The following is a 15,925-nucleotide window of genomic DNA, read 5'->3' on the forward strand; positions in this document are numbered from 1 at the left end:
AAAATGTGGCCTCAATTCTATGTGCAGTGCTATCCAGACTCTGCTATAATTCATCATGAGTTCATTTCACGAGTTTCATAGACTTCAGAAGTAAGATGTATTCATTTCATAAAATAATTTCACCCCTAGACCATTTACTTCAGAAAATCACTTTGGCTGGCATGCCATCTATATCTACAGTGTCGCTCTCCAATGTGCTGCATCCCCAAAGAATTAACTTTGGTAGCTTAAAACTGAACTGTGATTTTTTAGGACACCTCTCTAGATCATCTTTGTAGGTTTTTCATCAGAACTCCACGTGGAATGCTATCTTGTGATCCAGTGTAGTTCTACGATTCCAGAATTTCTAGAGTTGCCGAAAGGAGGAGTACAAAAATACAGTCAACTCCCAATTAGCTGCATCACTGGAGGAGAACAGTTATGTGGATAATCCAAAAAAATCAATTCTATATAGTTTTGAAATGCATTATGGTTTTTGTTGTTGTTTTTGCAGTAGATTAATTTTTCTAATTATATTTTACACAGGCTAATAGCAATATTAATTTGTATGCTCTGAGCACATACCAACTGATGGTGGGGATGAACAATGTGCCAAGTCTCAGGGAATTAAAATTTCCTATGAAAATTTCACATATGAATAATCAAGAATTGCTCCATTATAAAAGCACTTTGAAAATATAAACTGGTATGGAAATATTAAACATAGAAAGTTCACTATGCATTCTCTTAGATATATAATCTAATCATGGATAGTAAAACTTTGGTATTATATGATGTTAAAAAAGATGTGAAAAGGAAGTAGAAGTAGCAAGATAAATTCTTTTTGTAGCTTTTCAAATAAGAAAACCTCAAAAAAAAAAAAAAAAAATGCCAAAAGGTTTTAGAAGAGCCTTTAAAGTCAGTTTTATTGTCTGAATTTTACAAGTAGCCTTTAGAGGCTTCATACAAGAATTCTGTTGCAAAACTTTAATAAATAGTCTGCCCCAAGTCCCAAAATAAAATTTAAAACTAAATAAAGACCAAACTTAGGATAAGCAAGACTTTAAGATGCTTGGATGTTAGCATTATTTCCCATTTACAAATAATATCAGGCACTGTACAAACCTCCTTCATACAAATCAAAAAGAGTCACAATCTTTACAAAATAACATGGAAATCTTCCTTTTCCCATAATACAAATATTATTAGAAAAGAATTTCATGAGGGGGAGGAGGAAATCAACATGGAATGAAATTTTATCTAAAAATTGGAGGAAGAGAGAGAATGTGAATGTATATGGCTTCTCTGGAGGTCAGGAGAGAAACAAATGATTTTTAAACTGTATGGGAGAAAATTTGAAAGACAATTGTAGCAGAACAATTAACTTAATTATAGGAAAGAGAACAAAAATTTTGTGATGATTATGAAGATTCAGAGGAAAAGGCTCAGGTTGCTTTCCTCCATGATCTAGACCAGGGGTTCTCAAACTACAGCCTGCGGCCTGCCGGGTTATGGCAAATGGGCTGAGGGGCGGAGATAGAGTGTGAGTTTTCGTTTTTACTATAGTCCAGCACTTCTACAGTCTGAAGGACAGTGAACTAGTCCCCGATTTAAAAATTCTGAGGACCACTGGTCTAGAGCAATAGTAAGGTAGGCATTGGGGCCTATTAATGATGTTCTATCATACCCAGTTGAGGTTTTTTGAATTTAAATGGCAAATCAATCATTTCTTCAGAGAAACTGCTTTGATAGCTTCAATTTGGAAAATCCCATGCTTTGATGTCACATTAGGAAAAAGCTCATTCTAGGTATATTATATCATCAAGCATGTAAATATCATTCTTATCCTGTCCACTGCATTCAAAAGGAAGCAACAACTCTTTACTATTTTATAGTTCAATCACTAGATTTCCCATAGCAAAGATTAACATTTAAATCTTTTTTGGGTACTTTTATAATCACCATTAGTTGTCCAGCTTTTGGTCTGTCTCTTTTCCGTTATACCCCATTAAAGCAAAACCAAAGAGAGGGATGATCATTTTTTGATTACATAAAATGGAGATACTGGACATCTCGGGATGGCGTGGTTTGAAGAAATCTACAAACAACTTTATTTTTGCAACTGGGAGGGTTATAAGAGGTCAATTCTATGTTAGGAGAGATTGCTTTCACATAAGAAATATATTTGCCCTATGGAAAACAGGTGGAAGTACATCCACTGGAAATTCCAAGTGGCAAATCATGTAGTAATGTGAGATGTGGAAAAGGTTATGAATTACATGCCTGATCCCTGGACTCTGTTCCCTGGCCTAATCCTGCTGTTCTGGGTAAAATGGGGGAAAGCATTGACTCATGCATTCAAGGGAGATACTTATCTCTAGTTACTTCAGCAAAGAAGATAAGGAACACAGCCCTCCCAGAGCCAACCCCAAACCTTCAATAAACAATTCAAAATAAACATGTTTTCTAATAATCATCATATTTGCCAGGAGAGCAAGAGAAGTTTGGATTACCTGAAATAGAAAGGAAAGAATTAATGGGAAGTAAATGAGGCAGATGGACTAGGTCATTCTAGTCTAATCCCACCCCCCCCCCTTTTTAAATACATTACAGAGAAAGATACTGTGCAAAAAAATAAAGACATTCACATTTTAGCAGTTAAACTTTTATTTTACTTTTTAAATTTTTTATTTAATTATTTTTTGTTTTTGTTTTTCTACAAAAGGCAGATATTGATTGTTGATCTGCAATTGTTCTGTTTGTGCACTCGCAAAAAAAAAAAAAAAAAAAAAGGAGATATCTATAAGGAAGGTGGGGAAAGTGCTCTGAAAATGCTTTCAATAGCATGATTACGAGGCATTCAAGCAGTCTCAGGAGAAAGGGAACATTCCCTCTTGGTCTCCTTCCACATCTTTCTTCCCCCACCTGCATGTTTTCAGTCTTTAGCTCATATCAATTGTGTTGAAGACCCATTCAGTGAATTTTTTCAGCTTGTCCGATGCAGTCTGGGACTCCTCCTGTAAACGCAAGTTGTCTTCCCGAAGATGCTGGACTTCAGCCTGAAGATGAGCTTTGTCTTCTTTTTCCTGAGAGGTGACAAGGAGGAGGGAAAAATCCTCAGAGGGCAGGTACCCAAGAGGTAGAAAGTACAGATTTATATACAAGAAGGAACAAATGTGAGTCATAATTGAGCCCCTTATTTTCACATCCACTAGATATACCATGATGTACATTCTAAAGTGCTTAAAATTAAGAAATTTCCAGCCTTGATGTTACTGGGTAATACTGATTCTTTCTGGACAACAATCACTAGAATTCAGGTTGAAAAAAAAAAAAAATCCAACGCAGAGCACAAGAGAATCCATTTACATGAGAACAAGTCCCTCTTCCATGATGTTGATATAGGGCCCATTATGTCCTGAGACTCAGAAATCTTATAAAAAGCAGACCACGTTTTATGACTTGCACCAAACACTTGTTTTGGTTATGTCTCAGGTGACTGGGACTAGACTGAATAAGCAACTGGCAGCTGTCCTGCTGTAAGCATTCATCTAGACCTGACCTTGGGCATCTACACTTCGGAGCACTACATTATACTAGGCGACCTTGTACAACAACAGCAAACTTGGACAATACTCACTCTGGACCTGGCATGAGATATACATTAGGATATTGGGTTTTAGATTAAGTTTTTACCTTCTTCAAATCTTCCTGAAGCATCTTCAGCATACCTTCTAATTGGTCCACTTTGGAAGCCAGTGTAGGAGAAGAATCTTTACTGCTGGGAACAAGAGAAAAAAAGACCAGGATCTCTTGTTAACAGGAATCTCTGTGACTTTTTTTGTGTATGACATTTTAAGTTACAAATAGTATTCTTCCCTTATTCCCTCCCTACTCTGTACTAGAGAAGGCCGCCATTTGACACAGATATATCTATATCTCTCTATTTATATCTCTATGTCTCAATATGCCTAGCTTTCTCATTTTTTTTCCTTTTTGTTCTGATTTTTCTTTCACAACATGACATATGGGAATATGTTTTTTTAAAAAACCCAACCTAATATACTGTTAATAGAACTGTGAACTGATTCATTTTGAAGAACAAACTGGAATTATGGTCAAAGAGTTGTAAAATTGTGGTTACCCTTTGACCTAGTAATACCATTATTAAGTCTATGTCCCAGAGTGATCAGGGAAAAAAAAAAAAAAAAAAAAAAAAAAAAACAAACAAACAAACAAACAAACAAACAAACAAACAAACAATATATTCTAAAATAGTTATAGCAACTCTCTTTCTGGAGACAAAAAATCCCCCAGAAATTGAAGGGATGCCCACAATTTTACAACTCTTTGACCATAATTCCAGTTTGTTCTTCAGAACAAAAAGGAAAAAAAATGAGAAAGAAAAAACAAATAAACAAAAAAAAGTAAAAATGCTATGCTTCTGTCTGCATTTAGACTCCATAATTCTTTCTTTGGTTGTGGATGGTTCTCTACATCACAAGTCTTACTAGAATTGCTGTAACCAGCTCATTGCTGAGAAGAGCCAAATGCATCACAGTTGATCATTACATAATTTTGTTGTGGTGGTATACAATGTTCTCTTGGTTCTCTCTCAGCTTCAGTACACGTAAGTCTTTCCAGGCTTTTCTGAAATCTGTCTGCTTATCAATTCTTATAGAATAATATTCCATTGCATTTATATACCATAACATATTCAACTATTCCCCAATTTTGGGGCAATTAGTCAATTTCTAATTCCTTGCCACTATGAAAAGAGGCTACAAACATTTTTGCACATGTGGGTCCTTCCCCTTTTTTATGAATTCATTGGAATATAGACCCAGTAGTAATACTGTGCAGGATTAAAGGGTATGCAGAGGTTTCTAGCTTTTTGGGTATAATTACAAATCGCTCTCTAGAATGCTTGGATAACTTCATTATTCTACCAAGAATGCATTAGTGTCCAAGTATTCCCCATTCCCTCCAACATTTATTATCATTTTTTATCTTCTTAACCAATCTGATAGTCATGACATGGTATCTCAGACCAAAATTGTCCCAATTTTTCCAAATCCCCTCCAATATCTGCCTTTCCCCCTTCTATCATTTTAACCAATCCGATAGGTGTGAGACATCTTAAAATTGTTTTAATTTACATTTTTCTAATCAATAATTGTTTAAAACATTTTCTTCATATGACTTCATATGACATACATAGTTTTGAAATCGTCTGTTCATATTCTTTGGCCATTTATCAACTGGATAATAATTAATAGTCTTGACAATTTTCTCTAAGTATTTGACATAGGAAACCTTTATCTGAGAAACTGTCAATAAAACTTCTCCCCTTATTTTCTGTTTTCTTTCTGATCTTAGCTACACTGGTATCACTGGTATCAAAAAGTATTTGTTTTACATCTCAGTATGGGAATGCCTTTGTGAATGTGTTTTCATGATATCAAATTGCTGAATATGGTCAATGCATTTTTTTCAGAAGGACAACTTCAATACCAGAAGCTGTACATAAGTTTTAGCTACAGTCAATAGCAATCTTTGTTGAGGAGCCATCTTTTGGTTCCAAAGAAGAAAGGATAATAAGCAAAAACATATACTCTTTGGTAATATGAAGGGGAGGCAACATGTAAAGAGAACTTTCTGGCAAAGATAACTACCAAACAATGAAATAACTTCTTAGGAAACAATCTAATCTCTTGGTGCTTTTCAAGACAGAATAGCTATCCACAGCTACTATGGGAGATGGGTTGGATACATGCCTGTCTTAAAGCAATGGAGAGGAGCTATCTAAATCGGTAATTCTCAGAAAATTACTATCTGTAGACAATTATATAGTCATACCTTTAAAAGCCAGGCTAAGCTTTCTAACGTATCTCAAAAACTGGCCTTTGCATTACACAAGTGGCAGGTTCAATTTTAACATAGCCAAAGTCTTTATACTCAGTGTCCCTCATTCCACAAGAACATGCTTCATCTTTTCTAGATGTATAACCCATTTGCTTTTGTGAAGAGAAATGAGAAGAGGTGTTAGTCAAAGTGCAAGTGAGAATTCCCGATCCAGAGAAAACTATATGGATCTTTGTTTCTGGTTCATCCTTAGCACCATAAAAGCAAATACCACAGTAATAAGTTATGTAACAAGCTTGCTAAATTAAAGAAATAATAATAATAATAATAATAATAATTTCACAAGGGCCCAGGAAAACTGAATCCTCTGCCATAGTCCTCTATAAGAACTTATTAGCTAAAACTCTTAACTGTTCATTGACCACAAGCAACAACTGTATATGATTTTGGAGAGACACTAATAATTATAATTAATGGACTTTTGTTGACTAAAATGGCATCATGCAGTATTTGCTCAACTGTTACTGGGCTGGTTTGCAATGGAGTAAGAGAAAGAAAATTAAGTACCAAAGCTTCAATTTGTTTGTCTTAATTAATCAGAGAGGATACAACATGACAACCACAAGTTATTTTCCATCTTAAATAAAATGATACTAATATTTCCTCACACTTTTTCCCAGAGAAAAATGACATTTGAGTTCTCTCTAGACTTCTATACTCTCCCTTTACCCCTAAACTCTCTTGAAGTTCCAAAGTGCTGAGTTCTGTTTAATCCTGAGTGGCTCCAATGATGGTGTATTGTACTTTTTTTTTCAATAAAGTTTTTCATAAGATCATAAAGTTGAAAGAGAATGTGAAGATATGGTGTGAGGTATTTGTTTTATTTTTTTTTGTCTTTTTGTTTTTGATAGTGGAAAAAATAGTTAACATGAAGAGATTTAACATGATCATTATCTTCAAGTAATTGAAGGGATCTCATGGGTTATATTTGTTGTATTTGGCCTATGGGGTAGAATTAGAAGAGTAAAACTGAGAAGGTCAAAAAACAAGCAATGATACAAAGGAAAAGCTTCCTAACAATTAGGGCTACTTTACAGTTTGGTTCTCATTCAATAAAAGTCTTCAAGGAAAGGCTAAATGATCATTTGTTGAGGACATTGAGGATGGGATTCTTATTTAGATATAAGTTGGACTAGTGATAACCACTTACCTCTTAAAGATCCAATAATTTTCACACTTGTAGTATATGATCAGCATTATTTGATTTAGGGACTTCTCTTTTATAGCACACACAATCAATCAGCCTAAAATACTCAGATCATAGCCAAGAACCAGGAAACAAGAAAACTTCTAATGTATAGATTACTTTCTTTTATGTTAGACAAAATTGTAATAAGTTGCACTTCTGGTTTCCTAGTCTATGGAAGATTAGAAATAGCTAATGGGGAGCAGAAGAAGGGAAGGGAGGAAGGCAGTCAGGGCTAGAGACAGGCATGCTGGCATCCTCAAGCAGTGATGGTCTGATAATTAAGTGGGTAGAAAATTAATTCTAAAAAGTATAGATGATAATTCAAAAGTATAGCAGTGTGATGCCATTTAAGTGTGGAGATAAATAGTTCTATATTTCAAAAATCCTAGAGAGCATCCCTGTATCACTGCATGCTATACATTCTTCTTTAAAAAGGCAAGAAAGAAGGTAAAATATTTTTTGAAATATTTCATTCAAAATGGCTAAAATTCTAAAGATCTAAAATTTTTGGTTCTTTTGGGGAGGCAATCAAGCTTTGTTATAGAGAAAAGTTTTATGAAGAATAATCTCAACTTCCGATATTGCTGTAATATTCAAGGTGCTAAATATGTTCACACTCTTTAAGTACCTGAGTTAAAAAAAAGAGCACACAAACTAAAACACATGTTCCCATGGAGCCTGACCTTCCGTAAGACTTCATCTGGGCCATGGCTTGGTCCTCTAGATGGTCACTATTGGATGCAGCACTCAGGGGTCGGTGGTTTTCATCACTAGCAGCAAAGAATGAGGCTCGCTGAACTGGAAAGGAAATGAGAAAAGCCATTCAATCTCTCTTATGGAAATTAAATAAGTCAGGTTCCTATATACACTAAAAAGCCAACAAATGCTCTTCAGGGGAAAAATACAACATGTGAAAATAAAATAAAAGGTATGAAGTGCAGTATCAAGTCTGTCACATCCATACTGTTATTACAAGTAAGAATCTTCACTGAATATCTGTGTCCAGAAGTGGCTTTATAATTTACTGTGCTTTTTAATAATATGGGGACTATTCTGTCATCTGCAAAACATTAAAGGCTCCACTTTTTTCTGTCTAATGACTAGTTCAGTAGACAGAAAAAAAGTGGAGCTTTTAATGTTTTGGCAGATGACAGCCAGCATGAAGTTCTTAATATTAGTTCAAACTTCCATGAGGTCAGTTCCTGAGTGGACAAAAGCAGTAGAAACCTGAAGGAGGTCATATGATCAATATTTCAAATCAGCTGGAGTCAGTGAAAGTAGTTAATTAACCATTAGTGATTCTATAAGAAAATTGGTCTTGTTATCAAAGACCCAAATGGCAGTTAAAAAATTGATCCCTTCTCAACGAGATTTAAGATCTGAGCCAACAGGAGAAATCACAATCTTCTGGTCAAGACAAAGTTGAAAAGACTGACAATCTGCAGTCTGCTTCAGCTCAGTAAACATTAGGGATGAGGCAGTTGGCCAGTGGGCTAGTCACTGGGTCAGTATTAAAATAAGTCAGAAGATATAAAGCATCCAACTGAATGTGCACACAGGAGAAGACAGGAGGACCTGGGAGGCCATAGACCACTGGGGGCAGGAAGACAGAGGACAGCTAAATGACCATCAGGATTCTGTTCTACCCTTTCTTTCTTATATGACAGATGGGAGGCTCAGCAAGACATCTTTGTCAAAGACTGATGTTCAGGAAAAGCAATTCAATATATTGAAGTATGTCCAAAAAATATGTATGTCCTTGTTAGGTCACTGAGAATTAGTATTAAACAACTGAATTGAGCCTGAGTTCAAACATCATGTTTTTATGATGTCTATTTCAAAGGCTACCAAAAGGATACCAGGTTCTTTTCAATTTAGGAGTTCAGTATACTCACCTTCAAAAGCTTTGGCAGCATCCACCAGATTTGACCAATCTAGGTCAGAAGCAGAGTCTGGCAAGGGCATGAGACCCGGGTCGGGCATAGGCTGCCTTCTTGGCTCCTGAATATCAGTGAGGGAGCTGTCTGAAGCTGAAAACTCTCCTGGAAGGAATAAGTGACATTCATAAGAAAATTATGAAATGTCTAATGTCTACTACCTTCAAGAAGAAAAATAGTTAACTGCTATTGGCCAGACACTGGGAATTAGAACTAATTCTTTGCTTATTCACATTTAGCCACTTTCTTTTACAAGTAAAAATAATTTGATTCTTTTATAGATAAGGAGATGGGTGGACATTCCTTCCACAAGTACATATAGTAACCCTTCCATGGCTTCACTGTATGTGCAGTTTTTATCCAAGTTTTTTCCATAAATTCTCCTGCAGATGGTCTGTTCAATAGATTTGAGGTCCAAAAAAAAAGAAATTTTAATCCAAATTCTGACCACAATTTTTTTTTTTTTAAACTGTGGCATAAGCTGTGGAAAAGCTACTTTTGATCCAAGGAATGTTATATAAAACTGGAGGGCTGAAGAAATCTCTTGCCCAAACTCTTTGACCTGAGACAGTTTTGGGTTTCCTAAAATCCTGGAGAACTACTCAGTTCTATCAGGTATCTCACGCAATCACTGATTCTCTGACTGATCTTCCCTGGAGCCAAGTCAGAGGCAGTTTATTCTGACATGTTCCAAAGGATCAAAAGGGATCATTCTGGCCTGGCATCTTTGGGATTGCTCTGAAATGAATGAAAAACCTTTTGATTTTAGATTTAACCAATTTCAGGATCCCCTTGTTTTTATTTTCCTTTCTAATTTGGGAAGGAATAGACATAATAACAATCAGAAAACAGACTTGCCTTCTGCAATGTGAGGTATACTCCTCCCAAGTAGAATTGGATGACCTCTAAGAATCCTTTCAAATGCAAGATTCTGTAATTCCCACAAATCCATTTTTCACAGTGCAGCCATAACAATTCTATTGACTAGAATTGGTCACATTGCCACTATGGTAAAAAATCTTCAATGGTTCCTTACTACTTAACAAATAAAAGTTTGAACTTCTTTGCATTTGGTACCTTTTATACAACCTTTTCAGCCTCTAATATTACTGCCCTCCCCAACACTATGCTTGAGCCAAAACCAACTATTCTGCTTTCCATTCAAGAACAGTGGCTGCCTATGTTAGAGCCTTTGCTCCATCTGTTCGCTATGTCTGGAATGTCCTCCTTCTTACTCCACCCAACCTTTTCACCTCAACTTCTTAAATTCACAGACATCTTTTAAAAAGCAACTCATGTGCCAATTCTTCCCCCAACTGCCCCTATTGCTAATAACCTTCTTCCTTGGACCACACATAATATTTTGTTGTATAACTGTAATACTTACTTAAAATATGTTAAATAAGCTATGTTCTCTTATTTCCCTCCCACACTGTAAAATTTTATGAGAATAGACATCATATCTTATCTAAATTTTGCTTCCTCTTTATTTCAGAACCATAGTTCTCTGCAGTGTTTATTTAAAGAATTTGCTTAAATAATGAAGTGTGGGCAGGCCAATGATGTACTATGGTTTACCTTTCCAAAAAGAATGAATGTGCTGACTTTTGATGATGATGAGATATAGAAAATAGAATACCACCAAAATAATTTTAACTTAAGTTTTGCTGAATGTATGTGACAATTGCATTGTTAACCAAACCCTAGAAGTTCTTGAATCTTTTATTTATGTTGCTCCAGATCTGACTCATCCCAGAGGACACAAAAGTTAAAGCCATATTGATTGCTGGAGACAAAGACATCTAAGAACTCAATTAAATTAAGTCTATTCAGTGGCCAGTCAACCTATATTATCTTGGTTTATTGTAGGCAGCAGGGGGGTTTAGTGTAGTCTAAGAACTTTGGTGACAAAAAATACTTATTTAGATGTATGAGTGATCAAAAGATCAGTATTCCCCATAAGGAAGATATTCAAGTAAAGGAGCACTGGCCCTGAAGTCAGGTTTAGGTTTTGCCTCAGCAAAAACAATAACAACAAAAATCCATAACATTTTACAGACTGCAACCCATCTAGCTCTTTTTATCATATACGACTCTATGTTTCCTTATAACTTCTTCAGAGAAGGGTCACCCAACTCCTGGAAGTCTTCCATAAAATTTCTTTTGTTGTAAAGTTTCCAATGGAGTACTTGTGGGATTCTCTATCCCTTGTTAGTTGGTTGTTATACCTTTTTCTTCAATAACACATCTATGTAATGATAATTTTTTTCTGTTGCTTCTACTGAACATTTCTTTGATGATAATAATACTTGTATGTTACAACATATTCATCCTCACAATATAAGCTAATTTTGGGGAAATGAAAGAGTGTTATACATTCCACAGAAAAATATTAATGTTAAAAAGACATATAGTTTTGTAGAGAAAAGCTTGGGATCATCAAAAGCAATGCAATTTTCTGAATTCAAGGCTGGTGCTCTATCCACTGCGCCACCTAGCTGCCCCTAGCAATGCAATTTTCAAAAAAATAATACGTATAGTAAATTGTGCAATAGGGACGGACAACTTAGGCTACTTTTGTCATTTTAGTCATTTTCAGTCACGTCCAACTCTTCCTGACCCACATAGGGTTTTCTTGGCAAAGATACTGCAGTGTTTTGCCATTTTCTTCTCTGGCTCATGCCAAACGAGAAAACTGAGGCAAATAGAGCTGAGTGCCTTGCCCAAGGTCATGCATTTAGTAAGTGTCTGAAGCTGGATTTGAACTCTGCTCTTCCTGACTCTATGTCAGTGTTCCATCCACTGTGCCATCTAAATGCTGGTTGCTCTTTCTATCTTTCACTTTTTTAGTGACATTTCTAACCTCTTCATTTAATGTATCAAGAAATGGGAGGCTAAGAATCCAAATGTGGTGGTTCCACTGTTGTTGACAGAGAAAGGTCTATGACAAATGTATAGATGTAAGATCTTTTGCATTTTTCCTATGTTGTCCTCCTACTTTTGAACTGAAATTAACTCCTTAATAGGGTCTCTCACCAAACTAGTTGTATACATAAAAGACTTATGTTGTCAGCCATACTGATCATAATTTTAAGATACTGGCCATTTTGTAAAATTTTACAAACGAGTTTATATCTCAGATTGGTGTTGCTTATGCATTAACACTGATTTTTGACTTCATAGGCAAGTGATGAGAATCTTTAATTCAGTAATAACAGAATAAATTCTACCCCATTCTGACCTACAACCCAGCTCTAAAAACAAAGATTCATTTTTTAATATAATATAATCAAACAACATTATGTACAGAAAGAGATGTTATAAGGAGTCAGAGCAAGTAGGACTTTGAGGTAGGGAAAGTGGAAGACTATTCATTTCCCTTCAGTGATCTTCCTTTAGTAGGAAAAGAAAATAAAAAAAGACAAGTCATAAATAGGAGATAGCTTTTAAAGGAGATAAATTTAATTTTTTTTCATATATATATGGAAAAGAACTGACCATAACTTAAAGGCTACTAAGCTTTCTTTTTTCTTTCAAGGATTATGAAAACAGTTCTGAACCAGAATCCCAAAGTGACACAATGTCATTTTATCAATAATCAACCATTGTTAAAACCAGTGAAAAAAGCCCAAAGAATTTTAAATGAATACATTTCACAACTTTCAAGGGGATTTTGAAGAAGGAGCTTATTTTCCACATTTGAGGGCAAGAAATTAGACACTTTTGCTGCATTTCAGGGCATGACAGCCAGTGCCAAATTATACACATAGAGAAAACTGAAGAAAAAAAAAAAAAAGTCATCTGAAACTGTGGCTCTTGAAATAGTTAGTTGAAATGAAAAAGATTGTTGAAAAGAAATAGGCCATATGCAAGGGCAGTATGTGTAGTTCTGGGAGCTTAGTCTGCAGTCTGATCATGGAAGCAAAACAAAAGACAGGAAAAATTATTAGCACAAATCTATGAGCATCTCAACAAATACCTGTTTACAAGGAGTTAAAGTGTTTTGTTAATTAAGAAAAGCTGGTATAACAAGAATATATTCAGCACTTGTTTTCTTTTCCAAAGTACACAAAGAACTGCTTTGAAACACAGCTGTTAGTTATTAATATGCTTAAAATTAACAGAATTATGAATAAATGGAAATCAACAAAAACTGGGAGAAATTAAATACTCAGTTCTATTTAAACTGGCTCTCACCAAGGGCAAGTAGATAGAACAGACAATTTTGTGCACCATTCAAAATTATCTCCAGGGCCCCAATTTCAGGGGCTTGAAAATTTAAATTTAAAATTTAAAAATCTTCTCCATACATATGTAGCCAGCTACCCCTGAAAAAAATTAGTATTTTAGTGATATTCATAGCTGACTAGGTTTGGGACTGTATAATTAAGAGTTGGTCAAGATCAAACTTGATATGGGAACATGCACTGCATAAGGTGCCATCTCCTGAATAAATAGCTTGAATTTAAAAAAAAAAAAAAAGAGCGCCTTTTCCTAATCTCTTTTTCTCACCTTCCACTCCCAATTTTTTCTACCTCTTCCTGTGTTGAAATTATTTTCCATTATTTTGAATATATTTACTTATATACATGCTATATCCTCCTAGAACAGGGGTTCTTTATTTATGTCCTGTGAGAATTTGTTTTTTAAAAGTATTTTGATTTTTAAATATATATCTGAAATAAATATATTTAAATTTTTCTTTGATATTTTTGATATTTAGAACTTGTATAAAATGTTTTTAAATGTTCAACATAACATCTTTCCTTAAAAATATTTCATTTTTTCTCAGAAAGAATCCATAGACATAGCCAGTTTATCACAGAGTTCCGTGGCACATGGAAAAGGGGAAGAACTTCTATGCTAGTAGGATGTAGGCTCTTAGAGAGTAAGGTCTGTATGCTTACTATGTACCTTCCCCACAGTAGGGCTTCATAAATGTTGGATGACTCAAATTAAAATAACCAACCATACTATGTTTGTCACACAAAGGGCAAAGGAAGGAGCAAGGACAGCACGGCTCTTCCCACGTGGCCTGGGAATTTGGTTTATTAACCTCTCAACTTAGAGAGCCCTTCAGAGTGAGGATCAAACATCAGCATAAGCCCCAATGTTAGCAGCCTGAAGGGAAAAACTAGCAACCACTAGAAAGACTCTGGGCATTCTGAGTCTAAGAAAGGATGCAGGAACGCAGCCTTGATTTAGTCCCTGTGATTTTACCATCAGGCTCTCTCTGTTTGATACTGATCATGAGGAAATAGCTCAGCATGTAAATATTGCTAGATTTTCTCTGCCTGCCTATTACTCTGAAGTTTCTGTAAGACCAAGTGATTTAATAATTATTAAATATGAACTATGTGTGAGGTGTGATACAGCCCATAACGAATAAATCATTTTTCCCTTCTGGGAATTCATATTCTAAAAAAGCAGGAAATATCTTTTTTCCCCAAGAGGAAGAAAAGGAATAAGGTCATAACAGGAGTTCACATTCTATAGTTCTAAAAGGCTTACAAGTATTTTCCTCATATTAGCACTGAGAGATAGGTAGTACAAATATTACTATTTCCATTTTACAAATGAGGTCCTTGAGAATCTAAAGGGCTTTTATCATGCTCACATGGCTAGTTATGACAAAGCCAGAATTCAAATCAAGGTCTTCTGACCTAAGTACAGGGTATAATCTCTGCCTATCTGTTCTCTAGAAGGTGAAAGGAGTGAATGAGTGGGAGTACGTTTTCCAAAGAAGATGACAAATGAGGCAAAAGAATGCATCATGCTACATGTGCAATTGGAGACCACTTTGAGACCAATGGTGGATATACGAGATGAGAACAAGGTTTACCTGACAATTAACTTGTGTCCATTGTCTCCTTATGTACTACAATAAACATTAATCAACCTTTTAATTTCAAAGAAGAAGGAGAGGAGAGGTCCTCAAGAACAAGCATGAAACTGGAGAAGCAGCCATAATAATAGAAATGGTCTAAATATGAAGAACACAATAACAGAAGAGTTTAGGAAGGCTTCATTTGCTGAAAAACAAGTTTGTTATAGAGGAATAGAGCCTGTCCTATCAAACAAAGAACAAGACAGAGGTAAGGAGGAAAATTACATGAAGTTTTGGAGAAGTATGTAAATAAAGGAGGACCCAGCAGGGATCAGAGTTGGAAAAAGTATTGCCAAAAAGTCAGCAACATGCCAGACTAGTACAGAGGTTTGAATGGAGTCACATCATTGCACCAAGGGAGAGAAAGGTGCTTTTGTTATTATTTTTCATTTTTAAAATTATGTTTGAGTTAAAAATCAGGAACACCTTTTGCTATTTTGGCCATCCTTCCAAAAGAACTGTAAAAGCTAGAAAGGCCACTTACCATGTAATGACTTCATTCCTAATGTGTACGACGGCCTCCGCAAAGGCAGAGACTTAGGGAGGGAAGGGTATGTGCTGCTGAATAGGACGTCATTGGGCAAGGCTTGGTCCAGGATCGAGGTCCTTGAAGTGAAGTAGTGTTCCCTTTGACCACTGTAAATGCTTTCATCTGACAGTGTTCTGTGCAAGGTCCGCCGTGTGGTAGGAGTGGAAGGGAAAGGAGACTGTGGAGAGGAAAGCCCATGGAACTGTAAAATAATGCAACACAGGAAAGAGTAAATCTCATCTGTCAGGAACTTTTTTTCCTAGGGATCAGACGTCTGACTGGACCCTAAAAGCAAAGGGTAGAAGGAAACAGATTTAGACTCATGTCAGGAAAAACCTCCTGGCAGAGTTATTCAAAAGTGAAATGTGTTTCACCTTGGGAGTTAATGGATTCTTTTCATTTGTCCATTACCTTATTATGACATATTACTATCAACATACTTATTAAAAGGCTCAACATTCCCCATTATTGGAAGAAGG

General features: G+C 35.6%; 1 protein-coding gene across 1 annotated transcript in view; it reads right to left on the reverse strand.

Moving 5' to 3' along the window:
• Positions 1-876: 876 nt before the first annotated feature.
• SIPA1L1 (signal induced proliferation associated 1 like 1) overlaps positions 877-15,925 on the reverse strand; it is a 190,399-nt gene continuing 175,350 nt past the window's right edge. The window contains 5 exon segments of the mRNA XM_074290126.1: positions 877-3,065; positions 3,676-3,760; positions 7,777-7,891; positions 8,989-9,135; positions 15,402-15,648. Coding sequence (XP_074146227.1) covers positions 2,922-3,065; positions 3,676-3,760; positions 7,777-7,891; positions 8,989-9,135; positions 15,402-15,648 — 738 coding nt within the window. The 3' untranslated portion in view covers positions 877-2,921.

This window comes from Sminthopsis crassicaudata, chromosome 2 (assembly GCF_048593235.1).
Source record: "Sminthopsis crassicaudata isolate SCR6 chromosome 2, ASM4859323v1, whole genome shotgun sequence".
Classification (NCBI taxonomy): domain Eukaryota; kingdom Metazoa; phylum Chordata; class Mammalia; order Dasyuromorphia; family Dasyuridae; genus Sminthopsis; species Sminthopsis crassicaudata.